Source organism: Coregonus lavaretus, assembly GCF_964263955.1.
Source record: "Coregonus lavaretus genome assembly, chromosome: 11".
Lineage (NCBI taxonomy): Eukaryota > Metazoa > Chordata > Actinopteri > Salmoniformes > Salmonidae > Coregonus > Coregonus lavaretus.
Window position 1 is genome coordinate 8,615,618 of NC_139998.1, and position 25,438 is coordinate 8,641,055.

Consider the following 25,438-nt stretch of genomic DNA (forward strand, 5'->3'; position numbering starts at 1 on the left):
CTCAGGCCTCTTTCTAGAGCTCCAACCTGAAGATCACTGATGTCATGATTCAACCTTGTGTTTTTCAGCAACATAAATCCAGAGAATGCCAGACTTTGATGACAAAATTTGCACACGAAGTACCGCCGCGCCACCTTCCTGTTCAAGTGAGCATAGCACAACAAGGTGAGTCCAAAAATGTATTGTATGCTGCTGCATAAATTATGTAATATGCCAGGGAGATATGTATACTGTAGCTAAGAAAGTAATACTAAGTGTATATTGTGTAGTAAGCTGTTAGTAGCCCATGTGCCTCACTCTAATAATTTGGTCCCTTTTCCCCTCATAGCTTAGCCTACTGTTCTGACTTGGTGGTGCACATTTAGCGTATAGCCTGTTTTAGAGAAATGTCCTCATCGAATATTGTAAGAGCTTTCATTGTCTGCTTATATGCCCCCTTTATTTATCCTACGGTTCTGACTTGGTGTACAGGGAGAATACTGTAAGAACGGCCCATGTTCTGAATTCTGTCGCTGTACATTTCAAAAGTGCTGAACAAATAGTTATATTGACTACGTCCGTCCTAGCTCGCTCATTAATGTCTTAATCGAAATTATGGATTGCCTCTTATCCACTCGTCGTCCCCTTATGCCATAGTTAGTACATATCAATTCTCAGTAGAAAACACATTTGTTTAAGCCAGCCATATCAGCTTCACTACCGGTCAAACATTTATATTATCTATCTATTTATATTAAATATATACAGTACCAGTCAAAAGTTTGGACATACCTACTCATTCAAGGGTTTTTATTTATTTTTACTATTTTCTACATTGTATAATAATAGTGAAGACATCAAAACTATGAAATAACACATATGGAATCATGTAGTAACCAAAAAAGTGTTCAACAAATGATAATATATTTTATATTTGAGATTCTTCAAATAGCCACCCTTGATGACAGCTTTGCACACTATTGGCATTCTCTCGACCAGCATCATGAGGTAGTCATATGGAATGCATTTCAATTAACAGGTGTGCCTTCTTAAAAGTTAATTTGTGGAATAATGCGGGGGGGGGGGGGGGGTATACAGAAGACAGCGCTATTTGGTAAAAGACCAAGTCCATATTATGGCAAGAACAGCTCAAATAAGCAAAGAGAAACGACAGTCCATCATTACTTTAAGACATGAAGGTCAGTCAATACGGAACATTTCAAGAACTTTGAAAGTTTCTTCAAGTGCAGTCGCAAAAACCATCAAGCGCTATGATGAAACTGGCTCTCATGAGGACCACAACAGGAATGGAAGACCCAGAGTTACCTCTGCTGCAGAGGATAAGTTCATTAGAGTTACCAGCCTCAGAAATAGCAGCCCAAATAAATGCTTCACAGAGTTCAAGTAAGGTAATGGGTGGCTACTTTAAAGAACCTCAAATATAAAATATATTTTGATTTGTTTAACACTTTTTTGGTTACTACATGATTCCATATGTGTAATTTCATAGTTTTGATGTCTTCACTATTATTCTACAATGTAGAAAATAGTAAAAATAAAGAAAAACCCTTGAATGAGTAGGTGTGTCCAAACTTTTGACTGATACTTTTTTGGTTACTAAACTCAGTAAAAAAAGAAACGTCCCTTTTCAGGACCCTGTCTTTCAAAGATAATTCGTGAAAATCCAAATAACTTCTCAGATATTCATTGTAAAAGGGTTTAAACACTGTTTCCCATGCTTGTTCAATGAAACATGCACCTATGGAACGGTCATTAAGACACTAACAGCTTACAGACGGTAGGCAATTAAGGTCACAGTTGAGAAAACTTAGGACACTAAAGAGGTCTTTCTACTGACTCTGAAAAACACCAAAAGAAAGATGACCAGGGTCCCTGCTCATCTGCGTGAACGTGCCTTAGGCATGCTGCAAGGAGGCATGAGGACTGCAGATGTGGCCAGGGCAATAAATTGCCATGTCCGTACTGTGAGACGCCTAAGACTACGCTACAGGGAGACAGGATGGACAGCTGATCATCCAAGCAGTGGCAGACCACGTGTAACAACACCTGCACAGGATCGGTGCATCCGAACATCACACCTGCGGGACAGGTACAGGATGGCAACAACAACTGCCCAAGTTACACCAGGAACGCACAATCCCTCCATCAGTGCTCAGACTGTCCGCAATAGGCTGAGAGAGGGTGGACTGAGGGCTTGTAGGCCTGTTGTAAGGCAGGTCCTCACCAGACATTACCGGCAACAACGTCGCCTATGGGCACAAACCCACCGTCGCTGGACCAGACAGGACTGGCAAAAAGTGGTCTTCACTGACGAGTCGCGTTTTTGTCTCACCAGGGGTGATGGTCGGATTTGCGTTTACCGTCGAATGAATGAGCGTTACACCGAGGCCTGTACTCTGGAGCGGGATCGATTTGGAGGTGGAGGGTCCGTCATGGTCTGGGGCGGTGTGTCACAGCATCAACGGACTGAGCTTGTTGTCATTGCAGGCAATCTCAACGCTGTGCATTACAGGGAAGACATCCTCCTCCCTCATGTGGTACCCTTCCTGCAGGCTCGTCCTGACATGACCCTCCAGCATGACAATGCCACCAGCCATACTGCTCGTTCTGTGCATGATTTCCTGCAAGACAGGAACCTGTTGGATCAGAGGGTGAGGGCTATGGCCATTCCCCCAAGAAATGTCCAGGAACTTGTAGGTGCCTTGGTGGAAGAGTGGGGTAACATCTCACAGCAAGAACTGGCAAATCTGGTACAGTCCATGAGGAGGAGATGCACTGCAGTACTTAATGCAGCTGGTGGCCACACCAGATAATGACTATTACTTTTGATTTTGACCCCCCATTTGTTCAGGGACACATTATTCAATTTATGTTAGTCACATGTCTGTGGAACTTGTTCAGTTTATGTCTCAGTTGTTGAATCTTGTTATGTTCATACAAACATTTATAAATGTTATGTTTGCTGAAAATAAACGCAGTTGACAGTGAGAGGACGTTTCTTTTTTTGCTGAGTTTACATGATTCCATATGTGTTAATTTATAGTTTTGATGTATTCACTATTATACTACAATATAGAAAATAGTCAAAATAAAGAAAAACACTTGAATGAGTAGGTGTTCTAAAACTTTTGACCGTTAGTGTATGTTTTTGAAAAAGGCAGTAAATGAGGCTGAATTAACTGTTTCGCTGCCAGACAAGGCTCCGCTGATAGCCAGGTGTAGCAGTGGTAAGGTGTTGGGACTGCTGTTGGGACTCTGCTTTTGGGACAACAGCAGAGGTCATTACCAGGTGGGTATTTCAAATTGTAGCCTATACGTGATATTGAGGCCATCTATCATACATTGTTGTGCCCCTGGCCTGAGAGGATGGAAGTTCAATATGTAGCTAGAAGTAGAAGGCTAATGTTAACTAGCTAACATTGCCCATGAATGGAAGTTAGGCTAGCGAGCAAGCATTTTAGCCAGGTAGCCTAGGACAACAAAAAATGAAAGTGTGTACCGTATGACAGAGGTATAGAACGTTGCGTCAACATGAAAGAGAGGAGGATGGCATTGGCGTTTCTCTTCAAGTAGGGTGAGTCAACATGTTTTTCTACTTGCACGAACGCGCACGTAGACACACACACAAACACACATACACACACACACACACAGAAATCAGAACCATGGACAGCCACATCATGTTTAGCTTACCTTGATTGGATTCAATTGTTTTTGGAATCTTTTAGTTGTCACTGTATTAGACTAAGCAGAGGTAATTTGATGATCAAATCAAATCAAATTTTATTTGCCACATGCGCTGAATACAACAGGTTTAGACCTTACAGTGAAATGCTTACTTACAGCCCTTAACCAACAATGCAGTTTTAAGAAAATAAAAAAAAGTGTTAAGTAAAAAATAGATAAGTAAAAAATAAAAATAGCAAATAATTAAAGAGCAGCAGTAAAATAAAATAACAGTAGGGAGGCTATATACAGGGGGTACTTGCGGTCGGAGGCCGAGCAGTTGCCATACCAGGTGGTGATGCAACCAGTCAGGATGCTCTCGATGGTGCAGCTGTAGAACCTTTTGAGGATCTGAGGACCAATGCCAAATCTCTTCAGTCTCCTGAGGAGGAATAGGCTTTGTCGTGCCTTCTTCACAACTGTCTTGGTGTGTTTGGACCATGATAGTTTGTTGGTGATGTGGACACCAAGGAACTGGAAGCTCTCAACCTGTTGTTGAAATGTTGAAGTTGAAATGGTGTTGGAATAGAGGTAGCTCCGGTTTTCTTTGCGACTTGCGGTAACGCTCTGTGGTTCCCCTTACGAGAACAGATTGCAGTCAGAACTGTGGTTAGAATGCAGTATAACTGCAGTAGGCTGCAAATACTGTGTCCCCCCCAAAAAAATTTTTACTGCAGTATTTTGCAGTGACTGCAGTTACAGTGCAGTATAACAGTATCAGTTTGGACACACCTACTCATTCAAGGGTTTTTCTTTATTTTTACTATTTTCTACATTGTAGAATAATGGTGAAGACATCAAAACTATGAAATTACACATATGGAATCATGTAGTAACCAAAAAAGTGTTAAACAAATCAAAATATATTTTATATTTGAGGTTCTTCAAATAGCCGCCCTTTGCATGATGACTGTTTTGCACACTCTTGGCATTCTCTCAACCAACTTCACCTGGAATGCTTTTCCAACAGTCTTGAAGGAGTTCCCACATATGCTGAGCACTTGTTGGCTGCTTTTCCTTCACTCTGCCATCTGACTCATCCCAAACCATCTCAATTGGGTTGAGGTCGGGGGATTATGGCGGCCAGGTCATCTGATGCAGCACTCCACCACTCTCATCTTGGTAAAATAGCCCTTAAACAGCCTGGAGGTGTGTTGGGTCATTGTCCTGTTGAAAAACAAATGATAGTCCCACTAAGCCCAAACCAGATGGGATGGTGTATCACTGCAGAATGCTGTGGTAGCCATGCTGGTTAAGTGTGCCTTGAATTCTAAATAAATTACAGACAGTTTCAGCAGCAAAGCATCCCCACACCATAACACCTCCTCCATGCTTTACGGTGGGAGCTACACATGCAGCGATCATCCGTTCACCCACACCGCATCTCACAAAGACACGGCGGTTGGAACCCAAAATCTCCAACTCTAACGAACTTATCCTCTGCAGCAGAGGTAACTCTGGGTCTTCCATTCCTATGAAGGTCCTCATGAGAGCCAGTTTCATCGTTGCGCTTGATGGTTATTCCGACTGCACTTGAAGAAACTTTCAAAGTTCTTGAAATGTTCCGTATTGACTGACCTTCATGTCTTAAAGTAATGATGGATTGTCGTTTCTCTTTGCTTATTTGAGCTGTTCTTGCCATAGTATGGACTTGGTCTTTTACCAAATAGGGCTATCTTCTGTATATCCCCCCTTACCTTGTCACAGCACAACTGATTGGCTCAAACACATTAAGGAAAGAAATTCCACAAATTAACTTTTAAGAAGGCACACGTTAATTGATATGCATTCCATGTGACTACCTCATGAAGCTGGTTGAGAGAATGCCAAGAGTGTGCAAAGCTGTCATCAAGGCAAATGGTGGCTATTTGAAGAATCTCAAATATAAAATATATTTTGATTTGTTTAACACTTTTTTGGTTACTACATGATTCCATATGTGTTATTTCATAGTATTGATGTCTTCACTATTATTCTACAGTGTAAAAAATAGTTTAAAAAAAGAACAACCCTTGACTGAGTAGGTGTGTCCAAACTGTAGAACACTGCAGTTATTCTGCAATCACTGCGTCCAAAATACCACAGTCGACTGCAGTTACTGCACTTTTACTGCAGTTTCAAAACTGCAATATTTTTTCGTAAGGGTCTAAATCAATAGTTGTTTAGTGGTCCGAAAATGTCGGAAACATTAACTTGGTTGACCATGCTGTAGGTAATGTAACTGTCTGTTACTGTACATGCAATATGCTTTGTGGACTTTACTGGACAGAGGTTGCTATCCGGTTTTGTGATAAAACAAAAGGTGTGGTTGAATTTATTCTGCCACCATGTCTTCTTATTGTCTCGGCCTTTAGGCCTATAGTACATATACATATACACGTATATATATATATATATGTATATATATCATGTCGCAAGGCATATGAACTAACAGGTTATAGCGCAAACAACGCAATTATCACAACATATAGGTTGTAATGTCTTTTTTGGGGGGTGGGGCTTGGCTTGGCTTCCCCATTGATTCTACCCACGGTGGCAAGTTGCTCATTATTGCGTTTTTGCTTCTGCTTGACTACTACAAATCGATCAATGTTAAATGTTCATTGCAAGGTAATTCGATTTTTTTTAAAAGATGGTGATAAATACTGACTTTGATGCGGCACAAAACACGTACAGTAGAGTGGGATAAACTGATGCTTCTCTCGGCCCTCCACCTCCCACCTCCGTCGTTAGCCTGAGCGAAATTTCCTCGACGTCACATGTTAATGCAGAAGCTCAACATCTATCTTATACTGCCACCTATTGGGAGCGTGAAATAGTAGAGTTTGTGTTTGTGGAATTTGACTGCTAGGAAACTATTTGAAATTGTGCTGTATTTGGTAGTCTGTACATGTACAATAGAAATATTACCGCGAGCCGCCAATCAAGGATCTGCGAGCCGCGCAATGACTATGCCTGGCCTAACACAACACAGTCTACAACCCAGCCACCTCAATTTCCTCCATAAACAAATAGACACTGAGAATATGCATTGTAACAGAGAAGCATCAAACTGCTTAATTACCCACATGTTCTACCATGCAATGAGTTTGTTCATGCATGAGACAAGATGATGAATCACCATTAGTCTTGTGAGATGCCTGTGAGAACAAAATGTTTTCCACGTTCCGGAAATAGAGCCAATGGTATGGTTAGCAAGTAAATCAAGCCACACTGAACAAACTGTAAAGAACAAAGTGATCTGATGCCATTACCAAGCAATGTCTGCAAATCCACTCACCTGTTTTCACCTGTTCTACGAAATGGCACTTTTGTAGGTCTCAATTAATCTCTGAAAGGTTGATGACTAAGAGGAGAAAGAGAAAACATCACCCTTTTGACAGCCGGACAAAGATTGTCACAGTCTTTGAGGCTGATCGTCATAATACAGTAATTCAGAAGTTATTTGCTTCTGAATTGCCACTTTGCCAAACTTTCAGATTCCTGAACTGCCAATTTACAGCGCTAGATTACATGTTGTGAACGTGTAGTGGGTGACGCACCGACCAGCCGGTTAGAGAAATGGTTGCTCATGCAAGAGTCCTTCAGGTCTGAGAGCAGTCGGCACATTTCACATTCAGCTGTAAGCTCTCATCACCATTATGTGTATAGCAGCAGGGCCATAGAAATAAGATGTCTATAAAACTCCAATAACAGCCCCTCTTCAGAAGTACAGATACAGTGCACACTGCTGCTTATAGGGATAGTGAATGGGGTTATAGTGATGAGATTGTTCTGCACAGAGATGTGATCACTATAGGAGATTGCTGCATCTATTCAGCCTCTGCTTCAACAGGTAAGCAGGGGTTTTCTGGATCAAAAAGGGGCTTAGGTGGTGGGCGTGGCAGGGGACGTGGCAATGGGTGCTGTTGGCTGGTAGGCGCAGCTGAATTGTAGAGAACATTTTAGAGGCCCCCATCTTGGCGGTGTAGAGACATTTATATTTTTTGAGCAAATGTCCTGCAATTCTACACATTTTTCCATGGAGCTAAGAGAACATTTTGGCTAATGCTGTGTTATTTTGCTCAAACATAATAACAAAATCAGTACTGCTAAATTCATTGTTTTTGGAATTTTCTCTATTTTTTATTTTGGTGATAGTTTTCTAAGATTCTATTATAAAAATAAATATAGGTACATTATCTTTTCTACATACTTTATATCTCGTTTTAAAAATTTTCCATCCCAGATTATTATATTTTTTTACACTGTTTTGACTTAAGTGGCCCACACAAGGATTTCAATGGCAGAACAATCCCTGGTAGGATGTTGAGAAGGTTCTGTGACTAGTAAGAAACCACTGGTTGCAACAAGCACTGATGGAGAATACTCTGTTGTTTTACCTTACCTTAATAAAAACATTGACTTAAGTGTACACTCTGGCAACCTGTCATGCTGCCTGGGCACTCAGTAGATATAGGCCTAATTAGTGAATACAATATTTGTTTTCCTGAACACGCATTGAGATTGACTTCTCTGCCCTAGTAGGTACACAATTGTGTCAATATCATGCAGGCACAAACAGTATTGTTCTTATCTGTATGTCTGGGAGATATGGCTAGTCTGGCATATCTGTCACAGAATAATGATCTCAACCCCTTAGCTTTCAATTGTGACTTAATTACAGTACATAATGTATGTCATGTTATCATCTCTCATCCTCTCTCATTTCCACCTCTATACCCATCTCTATCCCTTCTCCTGTCTTTGTATTGTCTGTAGGAGTGGTTGACCTTTGGGAAGGAGAGCGATGGAGCCATCATTAAAATGGCCCAGAAGTTTGTAGTTGAGATGATAGTGGGGAATTCTCACACACTCTACAACTTGGACAGGTTAGTCGCTCACTGTCACAGTAGGAAGGGTCTAATAAGCCAGAGGACAATGATCATAGGAGTTGGTAAGACGGCACAAACAGACCTGGGACCAGGCTAGTGCTTACCTACCCATGTCATTTTATGTTATGTCTCCCATTTCTTATTAGTCCGATATCAGTACATCCAATAGTGATTTGAATAGTACGGTATTTGAATTTTGAGCTCAAACTGTTCCCGATGGCATATTCAACGATGTTGCTTGCTGGATAAAGAAGAGCAAACTGGAAAATAAGAGTGTAAATTGAGAACCTGCTAGTGGGTAGGGAAATGACACATCTAAGAACATGTTAAATAATTTGCCGTGAACACTGAATTTCCGCCCCCTCCCGCCCCTCCGGAAACAAAGCTCAAAACTAAGGATCTGGATCACGTTCTGCGCAAGTGTTATTTTACTCACACTACCCAGCTGCTGTTCTCACTCCCCCTCCCTTTTCCTCTTCCCTCTCCTTTTCCTCTTCTGAATCCAGACAGCTGCTGAACTGTTCGTTTTGCATCGCCTGGCGCCCGGTGTGCTATTAATCCTTACGTCGTTTGTCAACTACTGTTTAAGACTGCCTACTATTTTTGATGATAATCTTCATAGTTATTATGCTGCCATATTGTAGCGAGAGTTGCTGAAAAAAGAACTAGCCAATTATAATGAGAAAATAATCACTATTTTGACTGCCTGGATGCATCTTGCTTGTGTTTGATATGCTTGCCTAAATATACTTACAACAGACAGCAAAGTTTGTACGAACATGTTGATCATGTCTTTTGTGTACAACATGGGTGGTATGCCAGCAGCATACCACCTTGCATCCCACTGCTGGCTTGCTACTGAAGCTAGTCCTGGTCGGTCGCTGGATGGGAGACCAGATGCTGCTGGAAGTGGTGTTGGAGGGCCAGTAGGAGGCACTCTTTGCTCTGGTCTAAAAGAAATCCCAATGCCCCAGGGCAGTGATTGGTGACATTGCCCTGTGTAGGGTGCCGTCTTTCAGATGGGACGATAAAAAGGGTGTCCTGACTCTCTGTGGTCACTAAAGATCCCATGGCACTTATTGTAAGAGTAGTGGTGTTAACCCCAGTGTCCTGGCTAAATTCCCAATCTGGCCCTCATACCATCATGGCCACCTAATCATCCCCAGCTTTCAATTGTCTAATTTCCTTCCTGTAACTATTCCCCAGGTCGTTGCTGTAAATGAGAATGTGTTCTCAATCAACTTACCTGGTAAAATAAGGGTTACATTAATGTAGCCTAACATACCTCCTGAAAAAAGAACATTACATTTACATTTACGGGATTTAGCAGACGCTCTTATCCAGAGCGACTTACAAATTGGTGCATTCACCTTATAGCCCGTGGGATAACCATTTTACAATATGTTATTTTTTTCTTTCTTTGGGGTGGGGTAAGGGGGGGTAGAAGGATTACTTTATCCTATCCCAGGTATTCCTTAAAGAGGTGGGGTTTCAAGTGTCTCCGGAAGGTGGTGAGTGACTCCGCTGTCCTGGCGTCGTGAGGGAGCTTGTTCCACCATTGGGGTGCCAGAGCAGCGAACAGTTTTGACTGGGCTGAGCGGGAACTGTGCTTCCGCAGAGGTAGGGGGGCCAGCAGGCCAGAGGTGGATGAACGCAATGCCCTCGTTTGGGTGTAGGGACTGATCAGAGCAGGTAGGAGCGACCGGTCAGGTAGGACGCAATCCAAGAGTGAGCCGCGCCGGAGAAGCCCAACTTGGAGAGGGTGGAGAGGAGGATCTGATGGTTCACAGTATCAAAGGCAGCAGACAGGTCTAGAAGGATAAGAGCAGAGGAGAGAGAGTTAGCTTTAGCAGTGCGGAGAGCCTCCGTGACACAGAGAAGAGCAGTCTCAGTTGAATGACCAGTCTTGAAACCTGACTGGTTTGGATCAAGAAGGTCATTCTGAGAGAGATAGCAAGAGAGTTGGCTAAAGACGGCACGCTCAATAGTTTTGGAGAGAAAAGAAAGAAGGGATACTGGTCTGTAGTTGTTGACATCAGAGGGATCGAGTGTTGGTTTTTTGAGAAGGGGTGCAACTCTCGCTCTCTTGAAGACGGAAGGGACATAGCCAGCAGTCAAGGATGAGTTGATGAGCGAGGTGAGGTAAGGGAGAAGGTCACCGGAGATGGACTGGAGAAGAGAGGAGGGGATAGGGTCAAGCGGGCAGGTTGTTGGGCGGCCGGCCATCACAAGTCGCAAGATTTCATCTGGAGAGAGAGGGGAGAAAGAAGTCAAAGCATAGGGTAGGGCAGTATGAGCAGGACCAGCAGTGTCATTTGACTTAACAAACAAGGATCGGATGTTGTCAACCTTCTTTTCAAAATGGTTGATGAAGTCATCCACAGAGAGGGAGGGGAGGGGGGAGGATTCAGCAGGGAGGAGAAGGTGGCAAAGAGCTTCCTAGGGTTAGAGGCAGATGCTTGGAATTTAGAGTGGTAGAAAGTGGCTTTAGCAGCAGAAACAGATGAAGAAAATGTAGAGAGGAGAGAGTGAAAAGATGCCAGGTCCGCAGGGAGTCTAGTTTTCCTCCATTTCCGCTCGGCTCTGAAACACCAGACGGGCTGGTGAAATCGAGCTTGAGGCATGGAATTCATAGTTTGAACATGTCAACCATATCTTTAGTGTACAACATGACATTTCCCCCTCCATGTCAATGAGGGGGAAGCGGCAGCGGAGCAGTGGGAGCACTGAGCGGAAGCTATGTACAGAATGACGCAATTTACCACAATCTGCCACGATCTATTACAAATGGTCGCGGCACAAGCTCAAAACTTTTAATTGAGGAACCACTGTAGGCAGCAGAGTGGGCTGCAGCTACATAAAAACAAAATCCTGCACATGCGCAGAAATCTTTGTATCAATAGCCACGGCAAGTCAGGTTCCAGAAAATCCGGAACCCCAGAAACAGTGTAAAATGCTGCATTGATGGGGTATTTGGCCTGGGAGGGATCAATAAGATTAAAATGAATACTTTCACATTTCTACAACTTCAATTGTCAGCATAGCTTCCATTCAGCCTATTTCTTTCTATCTAGTAGGCTAAGTGATGTCAGTATGTTACTGTAACTAAACTAGAGCACAGTGGGTTACATAAATGTGATTGATGCTTTAAAGACACACATGCTGCGAGCAGAGCTCCAGAGCTCAAAGGGCAAAAGCTCTCGCTGATGTAGAACCAACTGAAAGAGTTCTGATGTTTCACTTCCTACAGCAGAGAGTCCTATAGCTCAGTGCTGCCAGTGCCAGTCACACCACACAACATGTGCAGGCTCCAAGCAGTGGGAGGAGGAAATAGCTAAGCAGGGAGGCAGTCACCGTGGCAGACTTGTATGTGGCGTCCTGGTGGGGTGGCGGTGCTCAGCCATTACAACCATACTGCTGCTGGAGACTCATGGGCTCCTGATACGCCTCTGGCCCGGCCCACAACGGGGAATGATCCAATAGGAAGGCCTGAAAGGCTCCCACCAACACCGATACAGATGGTGTGCTGTAACCTTATCAGGGCATGGTTAGGGAATGGCTATGTGGATACCTAGGTACTGCCCGCTGTTCTATTACGAGTTATAATGCTGCCATTTTATTATAATTTTTTTATATATATTTTATATGTGCTTTTTTGTACATCCTGTATATGAGTAATGGAGAAGATTAATAACAACTTGATAACTATGATGCAATCAAGTACCATGAATATGTTTACTTTACATGTTGACTATGAATCATTTATACAGTAGGTTTTCAGATGGTACAAAATGTAAAAACTACAGAATGTCAAAGACTGAAAAGTAAAACTGTATTGGTATAATGATGTTTTGAATTGTGCTGAGAAATGATGCACTGTGCAGTTAATTTGAAACAACCAGTTTGTTGATGTGCAAAGATTGTCACATCAGTATCAATTGGCATTTCAGAAAATTATGCTCTGTTTTAATCTTGAATTATGTTTTAATAATTTCTACCTCTACTTTTATATCATTATCTTCAGGATCAGTGAGATGAACAACTGCCCTCCGCTCACGGTTTCTACTAAGCTAATATTTTGAGTTGTTTTAAGATGGTCATATCAAGTATCATTTAGCTATTTGATTTTGAATTTTAGGTTTCAAAACAATTATTTGATGAACCATTGAATTTGGCCTTACTGCTATTAGCCCAAAGAAACAAAAATGTTTAACTGTTACTGGGCTAGCTTCAGATGAGTCCCGAGACGCTTGTGGGGGTCGAAGAGCAAAATGGAGAACACCATCGTGTTCGTGAGAGCTTAATCTTTCCATTGTTTTCCTATTAGTTTGAACGCTACAGACGTTTTCGTGAGAAGATCGATTTCTGGGATGTCTCATGGTCCGCAGATGTGGAAGGCCCCTATTGGTGGATGCGGTGGATATCTCTAGCTTAAACAAACAGATTTTGATGGGGATTTTTTTATTATGCTAATTAGATTTTCGTGGGACACAGACATCAACTCTAGGGGGTTAACCCTTTGAGCATGGAGAAGTTTAATTAATTAATATATATTAATTACACTTTGGATGGTGTATCAATACACCCAGTCATAACAAAGATACAGGCGTATCTTAACTCAGTTTCCGGAAACCGCTCAGGGATTTCACCATGAGGCCAATGGTGACTTTCAAACCATTACAGAGTTTAATGGTGTGATAGGAGAAAACTGAGGTTGGATCAACAACATTATAGCTACTCCACAATATTTACCTAATTAACAGAGTGAAAAGAAGGAAGCCTGAACAGAATACATATATTCCAAAACATACATCGTGTTTGCAAAAAGGCAGTAAAGTAACACTGCAAAAAATGTGGCAAAGCAATTACCTTTTTGTCCTGAACTCTGCATTTGCCTTGCAGCATTGCGTTGCAGAGGCAGTTGCAGTGCGTTCTGTATGGTGCATACGTTGGATTTATCTAACGTATGCGTCAAACTGTATGCATAGACGGCTTGACAGAAATGGTAGCAGAAGGTGAATGTTGAACTTTTGTTCATATCCAGATGATGCTGCGTACCATTTTGCGCAATGACGCTATCGGTGTGATCGAGGCGTTAGAGATTTACCCAGAAAGACTCACAGCTGTAATCGCCGCCAAAGGTGATTCTAACATGTATTGACTCAGGTGGTTGAATACTTATGTAATCATGATATATTATTGTTTTTTATTTTCCGTGATTATTTTTACAAATGTTAGAATTTTTCTTCCACTTTGACATTACAGAGTATTGTGTGTAGATCGTTGACAAAAAATGACAAATCCATTTTAATCCCACTGTGTAACACAACAAAATGTGGAAAAGTCAAGACTTTCTGAAGGCACTATATAAATCCCCTTTTACATCAGCAGTTGTCAGAAAGGGTAATTCAGACTAGAGAGAAGGGACTCAGACCATATGGAAGATGATTTTTATTTTTTATTTTTATGGATGGTCATTTTAACTTTGACCTAAATCTACTATTTGTGTTTCATTAACACCTGGTGGAACAATTGTGTGATTGTACAGTATAATATAGTGCTTGATACATTTCCACCATTGTAATATCCAGAACTGTTACATCCTGTTATTCCTCAGTAATGGGTTTCCTAAACCACCCTTGTATGTCGAGCCAAGGCACACATAAACAGCGGCATTCCCGTGCGGTTGTTGCCTCTTCAGAAAGTGGGTTTATTGGTCAATTGCACATTACTGTTTTAATAAATCATGATTGTAATGTAGTGAACATTATGCCTAATCCAGTCCGTGTAGTCGTACTGTGGAATTCCAGTTCCATGTTTTACAGTAGCCAGACAGTGGGCGTGATATGCCATGTGAAGCATGTAATGCCAGCATACTTCTGAGTAAAGTTAAACTAAAGTATACGAACGCCCCGACCTCAGTTTTTATAAACATAAGCAATCTAAACAGTGGGACGTTACAATTGGCGACGAGAGAAGAATGCAATTTACAAGACGAACTGTCTATGTGAGTAAACGCAGATAGCAGCAACAGCCTAGCTAACGTCGGAATCAGCTAGCTAACATCGTACATTACCGTAACGGCTACTTTACAGAACTTTCCGATGTTTGATGTGCACACAGAACCCAGCTCAATCGACTCGAGGTGGAAAAAATTGATCAACAGATGAAACAATTTTCTAGTGGCATTAGACATCGCGGATAACACACAGAAAAGGCCATTACTGTTACACTATGCAGAGTCGGATGTGTACGATATATTTGATACACTGTAAGATACCGGAGCAGCTGATGAGTATGATACAGCTGTAGCCAACACAGAATATGAAACCTACGTTTTCAGACAAGCAAGACAAAATGAAAACGAAACCTCGGATGCTTAACACACAAGATTGAGGCAATTAGCAGCCACGCGCGAGTTTGCAAATGTTGATAAAGAAATCAAGTCACAGATAATACTAAACTGCAGTTCCGCGCGCCTCCGCCAGATGGTTCAATGGATCTCCAACAACTATTTGATACATACAGGCAGGGCACAAGAAATGTCGGCTAAACAAGCTGCAGGCATGGAGAATGCTCAGTCAAAATCACAAAAATAACTTTCAGTGTGCGCTGTACAAAATAAAATATATAACAAAAGCCAGGGCTATAAAAATGAAAGCGACAAACGTCAAAACAGAACATGCAATAACTGTGGAGGAGAATTCACACATGCAGGAGGACAAACAAACTGCCCTGCAAGAGGGAAAAAATGTAAAGGATGTGGAAAGTTGAATCACTTTTTTAAATGCTGTAGATCACAAACCAGGGAGTCCACTCCTCCAGTTGCTGAAAAACTAACCCAACAGCATCCTAAGCATAAGGTGCAGTCACAAGATGACAAAAAGACACAAAAACAAGACACCTCCCCAAGCTCTGATGATGATGATGAATATGTGTATGTTGTGTGTACACTACAGAAACCATCGCAACCACACATCCAAGTTACTATTATGAACACAACTGTGGATGTTATTGTTGATTCGGGAGCAAGTGTTAACATTGTTGATGATGTCACATATGACAAGTTAAAGCCCAGCTGTGAAATAAAACAGGCTAAGGGAAACATCTTTGGCTCATCTGAACCACTTCCACTGAGAGGAAAATTCACAGCACCAGTCCGCTCCAAGACTACGATGGTGAACACCACTTTCTATGTAATCAAAGGTGACTCTGGCTCACTTCTGAAAATAATAAACTCTCTGTCCACTCCAAGTGAACCAGCTGATGGTTCATTCATAACCCAGCTTACCAACGAATATCAGGACCTCTTCCAAGGCATAGGAAAATTCAAAGACTTTCAAGTGAAGCTGCACATTGATGACACAGTGCAACCAGCAGTACAACCACACAGGAGGATTCCTTTTCACATGAGAGAAAAAGTTCAACAGGAGCTTGACACACTACAAAGCCAAGACATCATCGAATAAATCAGCGGGCCAGCGCTATGGGAATCCCATAATAGTGGTCACACCAAAACCCAAGACGCCTGATAAAGTTTGTGTCTGTGTCGACATGCGCCTTCCGAACACAGCAATACAACGTGAACGACACATCACACCAACGGTTGACGACCTCATCCATGATCTGAATGGAGCAGTGGTGTTCTCCAAGCTAGATCTTAATGCTGGATACCACCAGCTTGAGTTACATCCAGACTCAAGGTATATCACAACCTTCACTACACATACTGGCCAGACCTTCACTACAGATACACCAGACTAAACTTTGGCATAAATTCAGCTGCCAAAGGTGTTTCAAAATGCAATACAGCAAGTGCTGCAAGGCATTCCTAACGTGAGAAACATGAGCGATGACATCCTAGTCTACGGTAGATCTCAAGATGAACACAACGCAAGTCTCAAAGCAGTGTTTCAGAGATTGAGAGAGAAAAACCTCACGCTGAACAAAGAAAAGTGCGAATACAGCAAAACAACTTGAGTTTTACGGCTTTGTTTTCTCAGAGAAAGGCATTTTGGCGGATCCAAAGAAAATCAAAGCCATACAGAATCTGCTAGCACCTCCAAATGTCTCGGAAGTTCGCAGTCTACTGGGTATGATACAATACTGCTCACGGTTCGTACCAGACTTCGCAACAACCGCACAGCCTCTTTGTGAGCTCACAAGAAAAGATCACACTTGGTCATGGGGACCAAAGCACCAGTCTGCGATGAAAAAATTAAGAACACGTCTGATGCAGCACACGACGACAGCCTACTTTGACCCAGCCAAGAGGTCGACAGTGTTAGTTGACGCCAGCCCAGTTGGTTTAGGTGCCATACTGAGTCAGCACAACCCTACAAGTGACAAAGACGCCCATATCATCGCATGTGCCAGCCGAGCGCTTTCAGAGGTTGAACAGCACTACTCACAAACCGAGAGAGAAGCTCTGGCGATCATCTGGGCATGTGAACACTTTCAACTTGTATCTCTACAGAGCTCACTTCACGGTCATCACAAGCCATAAACCACTAGAGCTTATCTTCAACAACCGAAAAGCCACAGCCCCAGCAGTACTTGAGCGATGGAGACTGAGACTACAAGCCTGTAGTACAAAGCCAGTAAAGACTACATGTCAAGACATCCCATCGCAGGGGAAACATCACAAGAACCTCCCGCATGGCAGAGGAATATGTGGACTTTATCATTGACAACACAATTCTCAAAGCAATGACTCTAGAAGAGGTGCATGAAGAAAGAAAGAAAGAAAGACTCAGCTCTACAGAAGGTGATTCGCCTATTGTCCACAGGAACCTGGCAAGATTCACCACGTGACACACAAGATACTGATTCCCAAACATTAAAAGCACTCTTTCGCATGAGACATGAACTAACAATCAATGCACAAGCACACGTCGTTCTGAGAGGAACACGGCTCGTTCTTCCAGCCTCTCTCCATACAAAAAGCAATCAACCTAGCTCACACAGGATATCTAGGTATTGTGAAAACAAAACAGCTACTGAGAGAGAAGGTTTGGTTTCCAGGCATAGAAGACATGGTGGGAAAAGCAATTCAGCACTGCATTCCATGTCAAGCTGCCACTGCAGAAAATCCTATGGAACCACTGTCTATGTCGAAACTACACAAAGGTCCATGGCTAGAAGTATCAGTCGATTTCTGCAGTCCTTTCCCATCGGTTGACTACCTACTTGTAGTTGTCAACGAATACTCAAGGTATCCGGAAGTTGAAATCGTAAAGTCCACATCTACCACTGCTGTCATTCCCAAGCTTGACAACAACGGTTTTCTCCTTTGGAGTACCTGAGATTGTAAAAATGGACAACGGACCTCCCTTCAATGGACAGTCCTTCACAGATTTCAGCCACTACCTTGGATTTAAGCATAGAAAGATAACACTAAAGAAAACCGTCACAGCCACAAACTCTGAAGAAAAACCTCGGAAACAAAATCTCTACAGTTTTCTGAGAAACTACCGCACAACCCCTCACAGAACTACTCAACAAACCCCAGCAGAGCTGATGTTTGGAAGAAAACTCTCCACTACACTTCCCACAATGCCTCACTTCGCACCAAACACCAAGCTACGTGACACTGACCAACGTGCAAAGCAACGCTTGAAAGAGACTGCTGACTACAAGAACCGACCATGACCCTCCACACTCAAACCAGGAGACATTGTACTCTGCCATCAGCATGCCAAAGGAAAATTCATGACTCCCTACGATCCTAAACCTTACAAAGTCGTGAGAATCAACGGATCGATGATAACGGTGACACGCTCTGGACGTCTGGTAACCAGGAACTCATCCTTCTTCAAAAAGCTCCCACCATCAATACCTGTTGACTTTGACTCCGAGCTGTCGGAAGAAGAGGACGACCTGAATGCTTGTCCACTTGGCGCTGAACAACCAGATCGAGACCCGGATCCAGATCCAAACCCTCAATACTCTGAGAACCAATAGAAGACCTCCAAGATATCTCATTGAAGAGATGTAATTAATCGAGTGCAAAGACTGAAATAGCTAAAAACCTTAATGTTGTATCCCAAGTGAAATTTATACTGACCCGTACTGATAACCTAAGTTATCTTTATTTTGAAGTAAAGGAGGGATGTAATGTTGTGGGCATTATGCCATAATCCAGTCCGTGTATTCGTACTGTGGGATTCCTGTTCCATGTTTTACAGTAGCCAGACAGTGGGAGTGATATGCCATGTGAACCATGTATTGCCAGCATACTTCTGAGTAAAGTTAAACTTAAGTATACGAACGCCCCAATCTCAGTTCTTATAAACATAAGCAATCTTAACAGCGGGACGTTACAATGACCAGGGAAATTGTTTTGTGTGTCGCACTGTTTTGGTCGCAGTATGGAACCCTGCTACTGCTAGACCAGACTCCGGCACAATCTACCTGCCTACTAACATGACTATGGCGAAACAAAGGCTGTGGAAAACCTGTATATTAGGAGGACATGTAAAAGTAACCTGTAAAGCTTGTCATAAGCCTAGTGCAAATATATCTGGGCTAAGCCACAAAGCATGTTGTCAATCAGTGTCTTAATCATGTAACATTGGGGCTTTTCCCTAGTCGTTTGTCCAGGTGTTAAAAGAGATTTTACTGAGTACAGAATGTCAACACAGTGTTTACTTTACCTTAGCCTGTTACTTCCATATAGCAGTCCAATATATTTAACAAAAATACAAGGACATTTACACACACATAAAAGCATTGTGGGACATGGGGATTTACTTAATATACAAAGCATGGCATAAAGACATCAAGCGTAAATAATATAATAATAATAAATAATATGCCATTTAGCAGACGCTTTTATCCAAAGCGACTTACAGTCATGCATGCATACATTTTTTTGTGTATGGGTGGTCCCGGGGATCAAACCCACTACCTTGGCGTTACAAGTGCCGTGCTCTACCAGCTGAGCTACAGAGGACCACAGACGCTAAGGTGCATTGTGACATAGCTACACGGCTTTGAGACCACCATTTGCGGGGGATGCAAATCCCGAACGCTCACCTCCTCACAATTCCCAACCAACGCGGCTCCGGTACGCATCCTCTATTCATTTAAATGTGGTGACAGTTGGAGAAATAGCTTGAGCTGCGCTGAGAATTTGAAAAGTATGAAAGCCAACGGTCCAATATACTAGAACACTGCTGTGCATACACGTTTTGGACTATGATAGACGCTTAAGAGAGACAGTAGTGGTGCAGCTTCACTGGAATCTGACTAACGGTATTCTGTGCTGGTTGGTTTTGCCTGTCAGGTATTTTCGGAGCTGCTCTTGGATGCAGACTGTGTGAACTGGCAGATGGATGTGGCTCTCCTGCAGTGCCTTCTTCCAGCAGTTCTTCCACTGCTACTGTCCTGTAGGCTTCAGACGAAGGAAAGACCCCAGCGGAGGCTATATCAGGTACACACACACACACACACACACACACACACACACACACTAAAGCAGGGTACACACCACACCACACACACACACACGCAGACACACACACATACACAATACATCAGGTACACACACCACACACACACACTCCATCAGGTACTCACACACACACTGACACCCACACCACACACAAACACAGACACCCACTTACTGCCCTCCTGGGCTTCAGACAGAAGACTGTGATTGGTCCGTGATTACCACAATGTTTGTGCTTTGGCAGAATAATTGACGCAGCTGCTTGCACCAACAAGGCCTACCCTATCTCTGTTCTAACATTGGTAGGCTACGTGCGTGGCACCTCCAGCATTCAGATGTTTGAAAAATGGTTTTCGCAATATTAAATCATAAGCTTTATTAATTGAGGGACAACCAATGTAATATACTGGGTCATTGTCACCAAATGCGCTGTAGAAAATTGTGTTTTACCGCCGGAGCTGTGTAGGTTACCGGAGTGGTCACAGCTCACATCTTGCCGATTGTACATCTTACTGCTGATTGGGGCTTTTCGATTGCCAGGTTCATTGTACGAAATGTTTTTGGTTGTTCTGCTTTAAACAGTCAGTTTATTTGGTCATTTTTGCATGATCAGGGTGAAGGTGTAATTTCATTTATTTATTTATTTTTATTTAACCTTTATTTAACCAGGTAAGCCAGTTGAGAACAAGTTCTCATTTACAACTGGGACCTGGCCAAGATAAAGCAAAGCAGTGCGGAAAAAACAACAACAACACAGAGTTACATATGGAATAAACAAAACGTACAGTCAATAACACAATATAAAATCTATATACAGTGTGTGCAAATGTAGTAAGTTATGGAGGTAAGGCAATAAATAGGCCATAGTGCAAAATAATTACAATTATAATTTAGTATTAACACTGGAGTGATAGATGTGCAGAAGATGATGTGCAAATAGAGATACTGGGGTGCAAATGAGCAAAATAAATGACAATGTAAATAACAATATGGGGATGAGGTAGTTGGGTGGGCTACTTACAGATGGGCTGTGTACAGGTGCAGTGGTCGGTAAGCTGCTCTGACAACTGATGCTTAAAGATAGTGAGGGAGATAAGTGTCTCCAGCTTCAGAGATTTTTGCAGTTCGTTCCAGTCATTTGCAGCAGAGAACTGGAAGGTATGGCGACCAAAGGAGGTGTTGGCTTTGGGGATGACCGGTGAGATATACCTGCTGGAACGCATACTACGGGTGGGTGTTGCTATGGTGACCAATGAGCTAAGATAAGGCGGGGATTTGCCTAGAAAGGATCTATAGATGATCTGGAGCCAGTGGGTTTGGCGACGAATATGTAGTGAGGGCCAGCCAACGAGAGCGTACAGGTCACAATGGTAGGTAGTATATGGGGCTTTGATGACAAAATGGATGGCACCGTGATAGACTACATCCAATTTGCTGAGTAGAGTGTTGGAAGCTATTTTGTAAATGACATCGCCGAAGTAGGATCGGTAGGATAGTCAGTTTTACGAGGGCATGTTTGGCAGCATGAGTGAAGGAGGCCGATTCTAGATTTAACTTTGGATTGGAGATGCTTAATGTGAGTCTGGAAGGAGAGTTTATAGTCTAACCAGACACCTAGGTATTTGTAGTTGTCCACATATTCTAAGTCAGAGCCGCCGAGAGTAGTGATTCTAGTCGGGCAGGCGGGTGCAAGCAGCGTTCGATTGAAGAGCATGCATTTAGTTTTACTAGCATTTAAGAGCAGTTGGAGGCCATGGAAGGAGTGTTGTATGGCATTGAAGCTCGTTTGGAGGTTTGTTAACACAGTGTCCAATGAAGGGCCAGATGTATACAAAATGGTGTCGTCTGCGTAGAGGTGGATCTGAGAGTCACCAGCAGCAAGAGCGACATCATTGATATACACAGAGAATAGAGTCGGCCCGAGAATTGAACCCTGTGGCACCCCCATAGAGACTGCCAGAGGTCCAGACAACAGGCCCTCCGATTTGACACATTGAACTCTATCTGAGAAGTAGTTGGTGAACCAGGCGAGGCAGTCATTTGAGAAACCAAGGCTATTTAGTCTGCCAATAAGAATGCGGTGATTGACAGAGTCAAAAGCCTTGGCCAGATCAATGAAGACGGGGGGGGGGGGGGGGGGGGCATGGGCAAGTTGCAGCGGAGGGTGCAGAGCTGGTGGCCGGGGTAGGGGTAGCCAGGTGGAAAGCATGGCCAGTCGTAGCAAAATGCTTGTTGAAATGTTCGATTATCGTAGATTTATCGGTAGTGACAGTGTTTCCTAGCCTCAGTGCAGTGGGCAGCTGGGAGGAGGTGCTCTTATTCTCCATGGACTTTACAGTGTCCCAAAACTTTTTGGAGTTAGTGCTACAGGATGCACATTTCTGTTTGAAAAAGTTAGCCTTTGCTTTCCTAACTGATTGTGTATATTGGTTCCTGACTTCCCTGAAAAGTTTCATATCGCGGGGGTGATTCGTCTTATAACGGCCTCCAACTCCACCACAATCCTCTAGTAATTTGACTCTTTTTGCAAGCACTTCTCCTGGCTTATTCTGTGGCCCTAGAGAGAGCCACCTAGTGGTTAAATGTTTTGTATTTATTTATTGGCTGTCCTGCATTAACAGTTTTACCGTGTTATGTTTTCATTCTGCCCATCAGTCATTATGGAAGCTATTTCCAGTCAGTGGTTGGTAACATTGATGTAACGTGTGTGTGTGTGTGTGTGTCCGTCAGGTCTCCTGGCCTCTGTACCCACCATCCAGGAAGAGGGAGAGCCTCCCCCGACAGACACATTTTAGGTCAGCAGCAGCACCTGTGGTTTGTTGGGAGGTGTAGTTTTGTCCTTTAATTAACCAGGAAAGTCCTGGTAAAAAAAAAAAAAAGCTGCATTTTGCTTTAGATTAACATAAAAAACAATCTATTATATGGAATTTAATCCTTTTCTTTCCTCAAAGTTTCAATGTATCAGCTAAACAAATAAATGTTGTCTAACAGAAAGTGAAGGATACATGTACAGGAAAACACATGACCAATCTAAACTCTATTGAATGCAGAGTCACCCCCACACACGTTGTCTGCCCAGTGCAACACTCTGAAGAGAGGCAGGCCCTCTGAACCACAGAGCACCCAGAAGTGCACCCACTCGAAACACCAGCACACCATCGCTGCCCAAGGAGACCATGATCAACTACAGGAACAGCAACAAGAGCAGTGGGAGGAACAGTCAGAGAAGCAGGCTGTAGAACAGCCAGTGGATCTGCAGTGGCACACGGTAATAAGCCACTGGGTTGTTCTGTATTCTGAAATGTGATTCATTTTACTGGAACCTCTTCAGAAGTCATCAAATAAAGTAAAATAAATGTAGGACAGGGATCATCAACTAGATTCAGCCAGGTGCCAATTTTTTTTCTTGAGTGGATGGTCGGGGCGCCGGGAACATAATTACAAATCATTTGTAGACTGCAAATTGACCGCAAGAAGCCCAAACAGATGTAATGTTTGACTAAAACATAATCATTTCAAACCTTGCTTAAATTTGTATACGATCACGTCTCTCTATTTTGCGTGGGAATACTTGGGAACAGATATCTTAAATAAAAATCAATTGGAGCTGATTCCCTGGTGTTTTTATATTTTTATTGTTTTCTTTTCCTTTGCTCAGAAAACATGAGGGGCCAAATAAAACCACCCGCGGGCCAAATTTGGCCTGTGGGCCGCCAGTTGGGGAACCCTGCTGTAGGCTATTTGTGGAAATCTAACCAACTGTGCAATTTGGTTTCTGTGTTTTTAGGAGCTTGCCATGTGGGATGATGGATGCTAGAGAGCCATGGTAGAAGACTTCTGATGTCCTGCGCTCACCCCTTTCCTTCGGGGCAAGACTAGTCACACACACACAAACATACAGAGTTTTACATACATTAACTGGTTTATAAAGTATATGAATAACAGCAAATCCAGATCAGCAGCAAGAACACCACCATAATTGCCAATAATAGTTTGCATAGAGAAAGGTTACAAACAGTGTATTGTATAGCAGGTTAGTGCTTAAACCTTTCCTTTCAGCTTTCCTAAACTGGCTTTTGTTATAGTTTTTTGTACCACCACCTACTTTTATTAGTGAGTGAATAACTGCCTTACGACTACAGTAGAGCCTCAAAGATACAAACCTTAGGTTTTTACGAACTGACCGGTCAACCGAGTAGGCAATATTAACCTGGATTATATATTTTTTTATCCCCCCCAAAAAACACATTAAAACAAAACACATGAATGTAAAAGACGCAATTCATATTTTCTATAAAGGTGTATGTCAAAGTTGTGGATATTTTAGTGTTCCGAACGACCTCCATTCTTGATGTGTTCGTATCTCTGAGGTTCCACTGTCATGTATCTGTTTGTCCTCTGTATGTTATTTTGACTTCGATCACAATGATATGATTGGTTTAGAAACTAATATTTTGCCTGTGGCAGAGAAGATATAATATCAATCAGTGAAATAACCAAGAATCAATGTTTTCATATGACTTAGTGCCCTTCATGTAAGTTATGAAGTAGCAGGGTCTGTCATTGTGCTTACTGTAAAACAGAACAGCACCTAGCTGCTTCCACCCACCATGGGTAGTGAGAAGTGAGTCTGTGGCCACACAGAGATGGATGAAACGTATGAAAAATGAATATGCACTTGTCACTGTCCATTCAACTCATTTCAACTTTTCACATACGAGTTGCTAACAACAAAAAAGACAGATAAAGCTGTGCGTAGACATTTATCATTTCTGTAGTCCATCAACCTATGACTCCCATAGAAAAATACATTGCCTCAATACATTTTTGACGGATGCTAAATCTGTCAATGATAATACTGTCTATACTAATACAATAATGACTAGTTTAGCTAAATACCATGTGTATAAAATATTTATATTAATTCCCGCTATATTCTGTTTATATTTGCACATCTATCAGCCTTGTGTATATATTATACAGTATATATTACCATAAAACCCTTTGTCTTTGTTTGCACTGCCCTGTATGTGGATCTGCCCAGAAGGGGATGAGTTTGGCCTAATTTATAGTCTACGTAAGTACTCAGGACAGCCATTTTGCATTCTTACATTGCATACTTACATTGACTATAAATAAGCCTTTAGGAAATACTAACAGAGGTAAACTTCATTTATATTTCCCGTTAAAACACCGCCCATCTAAAGCTTGTCATCATTTGTCAGTCACCAAATATTGTACATTCCACGCAGAAAGTGTAAATTCACTATAATAATTTTTTCCATGCTGAGCTTTGTGAAATAGTTGTATTTATTTGTTTTGTATTGTACAAAATAGTTTTATTTTCATTAAAACGCTGATAGAATAGTGACCCAATCAGTCTTTG

General features: G+C 42.3%; 1 protein-coding gene across 2 annotated transcripts; it reads left to right on the top strand.

Annotated features, from left to right (window-relative positions):
• LOC311136835 (uncharacterized protein) lies at nt 1–25,426 on the top strand. Of its 2 annotated transcripts, XM_084171123.1 has the most exons (5): nt 14,431–14,607; nt 19,888–20,034; nt 22,783–22,847; nt 23,103–23,320; nt 23,840–25,426. In XM_084171123.1, exons 2-5 carry the CDS (start codon nt 19,937–19,939, stop codon nt 23,867–23,869), a joined length of 411 nt encoding a protein of 136 aa, XP_084027249.1. In that variant the 5' UTR covers nt 14,431–14,607; nt 19,888–19,936; the 3' UTR covers nt 23,870–25,426. The 2 variants fall into 2 exon arrangements, with proteins under 2 accessions (XP_084027250.1, XP_084027249.1); XM_084171124.1 differs by lacking the exons at nt 14,431–14,607; nt 19,888–20,034 and adding an exon at nt 1–165 and having other exon boundaries at nt 23,840–23,937.
• Nucleotides 25,427–25,438: the final 12 nt, after the last annotated feature.